Here is a 3,449-nt window from a genome sequence, read left to right as displayed (position 1 = left end):
CTGGAAGTGCAAAGTGGGAGATACATTGAAGCCAGAAGACTTTGTGAAAGTTCTGTGAATCCGGCATCATTTGAGCTATGTGTGTGAAAGTCTCTCAGTTGTGTCCAACTCTTTGTGACCCTGTGGATTATACAGTCCATGGAATTCTCCAGGCCAGAATACTGGAGTGGGTAGCCTTTTCCTTTTCCAGGGGATCTTCCCAACCCAGGGACTGAACCCAGGTCTCCCACATTGCAGGCGAATTCTTTACCAGCTGAGCCACAAAGGAATTTATTTTCTATTTCTGATGAGTGAAGTTCCCACACCTTATCAACCCATTACACCTACCAAGCTATGTTTTCCTGCTTAAGCCACTAGGAGCCCGCAGAAGCCTTTGTAAATTGCTTTCCTGAAATAGGAAACTGAACTGAACTTCCTGAAACAGTCTCTATAGTCAGATAAAAGCCTAACCACTGAGATTTGTGTAAAGTGGAGGACGAAAGAGGGCGATAGAGGTACTCGGTGGAGTGTGGGCACGCATAAGGAGGGGGGCTGTGGGAACCTAGGAGAGGATGTAGTCTCATCTGCGCGTGGAAACATATTGGCTTCCGTTTCTTGCCAATTCCAGTCTCCTAATAGTTCACCCCACACAATGGATCCTTTGTCTTATGGTCAAGATGTCAAACTTGGAATCTTTCCCATCCCATTCCCAATCTTCAGTGTTTTTCGTTTACCTACTGGATGGCTGATTTTCTCTAATAGCCACTCTTCTTTCCTCTCTCACATCTCACTTCTTTATTTTTCTCTCTCTTGTCTTAAATCATCTTTTATCTATTTCTCCTGGAAGAGATCCTCCATCAGGAAGGGCAGAAATCTGCCTTGTCCAGGGCCTTGCCTCTTGCCACTCCTCAACCCACCTCTGAAATGTCAGGGCAGCCCACAGCTATAGACACACTTCCTGCCGAACAACACTGCTCCTGAGAGGTCACTGCCAGGAGAGGTGAGTCAAAGGTATAAAGGGAAATATTGAAATAGGGGAATCTGAGCAGAGACTGGAGGCAAAACATTTAAGTGGTTGCTTGCCTGTAAGAACAGGAAGGATAAGGGAAATTAGGGACTAAATGATGAAAGAATAGGAAAAGAAAAGCCAGACAGAGTAAGACAAACTTTTCCTTCCTCCAGTCTCCCATTTATGGATATCCCCGACTCTTGAGTGTGTTACTGTCTAGAAGGCTAAAGCAGAAAAAACGCTAGGGAAAGGAAATCTCAAAATCAAGTTGCATAGTGAATCCTTATTGCCATTTTCAAAGAGCTCTTCTGTACCCCGGCCTGTCTAAATTATTTCCTGATAGATTTGAATTCAGAGGAAATAGGCTGGGGCAACCACTTACACCCTCTATTTAGTCAACCCCATAGCATTTCTCCTCTGAGTAGATCCAGTCCCTTTTCTGCTGAAAATATTTTTTCACCAACTTTCTAGTTTTTCAGAACAAAAAAAAGGAAAGAGGTACTGAGTAAGGATAAAATTCTCTCCAATCCCATTCATTCTACATCTACTGAGCACCTAAAGTGAGCATTATTCTACTTATTGGACATAGTTTTAAAAAGACAGTTCTCTCTTCTCATCAGTCTCCTGACCCACCCTCCCTCTAAATCCCTATGCCAAACTCTTTATAAGACCAACATCTTCTTACCTGGCATGGCATAAGAGATCAGTGTTGGCTGAATGAATTTCTAAAAGGATTCAGAGAAAGAGTAGGGAGAGCCCCAAAAGAAGAGGAAAACGAGACTAGGAGAAAGTGGCTGGGAATGAGGGAGAAACAAAGGGAGGGAAGAGAAGATGCAAAATAATAGGTAGTAAAAGATGGGAGAGAAAAGAGTTGAGAAAGGTCAGGAAAATGAATGCTGTCTTTGCCCCAGAACATGTTTGATCTCGGTCTGCACCACCATAGCGCTGTACCAAGGTGGTACACCTAAAACCAGGGGTCAGGAAAAGAAACTTTGTCCATATGGTTTTTCAAATACAGTCACAGGTAGAGTCACTTTAATTTGCATCTACAGCAGAGAAGTGCTTCTTGGGAAGCCCAGGAGGTTTATGTAAGTGCCCTAGAAGCTCATGGTGGCTAGCTGGGAAGGACATGGGTAAGGATGCATTAAACCTTTGTACTTCACACCTAAAGGCCTCCAGACCAGGGAACAGACTAATGACCAAGATCGTAAAAGAGACTGTCTTATCTTTTTCCAGGACAAGGGATAGACTCCAAGAGACAGAACCTATAGAGATCAGACATCATCACCCTCTTCTGCCACGTCTAATCCCAGGAACAAAATACAAGTTGGTTGAACCCTAGGGAAAGAAGATTTATATTTCTGTATTCCTCAGAATAGTCCAGCTTCTCTTGCAGAATACTTAAGGATGAGAACAGTAAGGAAAAGGAGTGAAAGGAAGACAAAAGTGAGAAGGTGAAGAAAAGAAAAGTGACTTCACGATTTAGATGTTATCTGGACTTTCATGTCACTACAGGACATAAGAATGTACTTTTCAAGAATAAAAGTTACATAATTACAGTGAGGAATCACTTGGCCTGATTTGGATAACTTGCAGAATGTCAAATCAAAAGGACGGGGGCTTTTGTGGCATTTGCCTCCCTTGAGATCACAGGCAACAGCAGGACTCTTACAGACAGCTTTGACTGTATCTGGTTCCTCATGGATAAATATGTACTGGGGTATGCAAGGGTGGTCTTTTGACTTCAAATTCGGTGCCATCAGGGCATTGCATTCCCTATCCGTCACATCAGATCTAAGATAGTGTTTGCTGCTCTGTAAAAGAACCTCAGCTCTGAGCATCCTGTCTCCCCCAGCTTCATCTTCATTGATGATGGTGTCTTCGGGTTGCGCCGCTTCCTTGTTGCTAACCAGCAAGGTTTCTGTGCTTTGCCTGTCCAGTCCCTCCTTGGTAGCCTCAGCTTTGTCCTGTGAGTCACTGGACAGAAACTCATCCAGTAGCTGATCACTTTCCTCCAGGACAGCTGCGGCCATCTGGAGTCCCAAGCCGAGGCCCACCCCTAGGCCCAGCAGCAGCAGCAACATCATGAAAAAGATCTGCACCAGAGTCAGCTTCATTTTGCCTGGTGGGAAGAAGGGAAACAGAGGACTGACTTTGAGATGAAACTTGGCTCCATTAGAGATCCTAAACTCCCCGAAACCCCGAGAGCATAGTCTTTGGGGCCTTCTCCTCCCCCTTCTCCACATTACCCATCCCTCACCCAAGGCCGAGACCCTTTCTCACTCTTTTCCCATTCTCCTGCCCTCTCATTCATTCCTTGTTGCTGCGGAATGATATGTGGATCCTGCAGTACTGCAAGATGACCAGGGAAGCTGTTCTGTAATTGGTTCACATATGGGGAATCAGGGGGGAAGGTGGACATCAACTGACTTTTAAACAGAAATTAGTTCCAAGTCACCAA

At 44.6% G+C, this 3,449-nt stretch overlaps 1 protein-coding gene across 1 annotated transcript; it reads right to left on the bottom strand.

The window, feature by feature from the left end:
* On the bottom strand, window positions 2,378–3,105 carry RNASE10 (ribonuclease A family member 10 (inactive)). Its single transcript, XM_018053809.1, has one exon. It carries the CDS (start codon window positions 3,103–3,105, stop codon window positions 2,464–2,466), a length of 642 nt encoding a protein of 213 aa, XP_017909298.1. The 3' UTR covers window positions 2,378–2,463.

This window comes from Capra hircus, chromosome 10 (genome assembly GCF_001704415.2).
Source record: "Capra hircus breed San Clemente chromosome 10, ASM170441v1, whole genome shotgun sequence".
Classification (NCBI taxonomy): Eukaryota; Metazoa; Chordata; class Mammalia; order Artiodactyla; family Bovidae; genus Capra; species Capra hircus.
The sequence above is the reverse complement of the archived record's forward strand: the minus strand, read 5'-3'. Positions and strand labels throughout refer to the sequence as shown.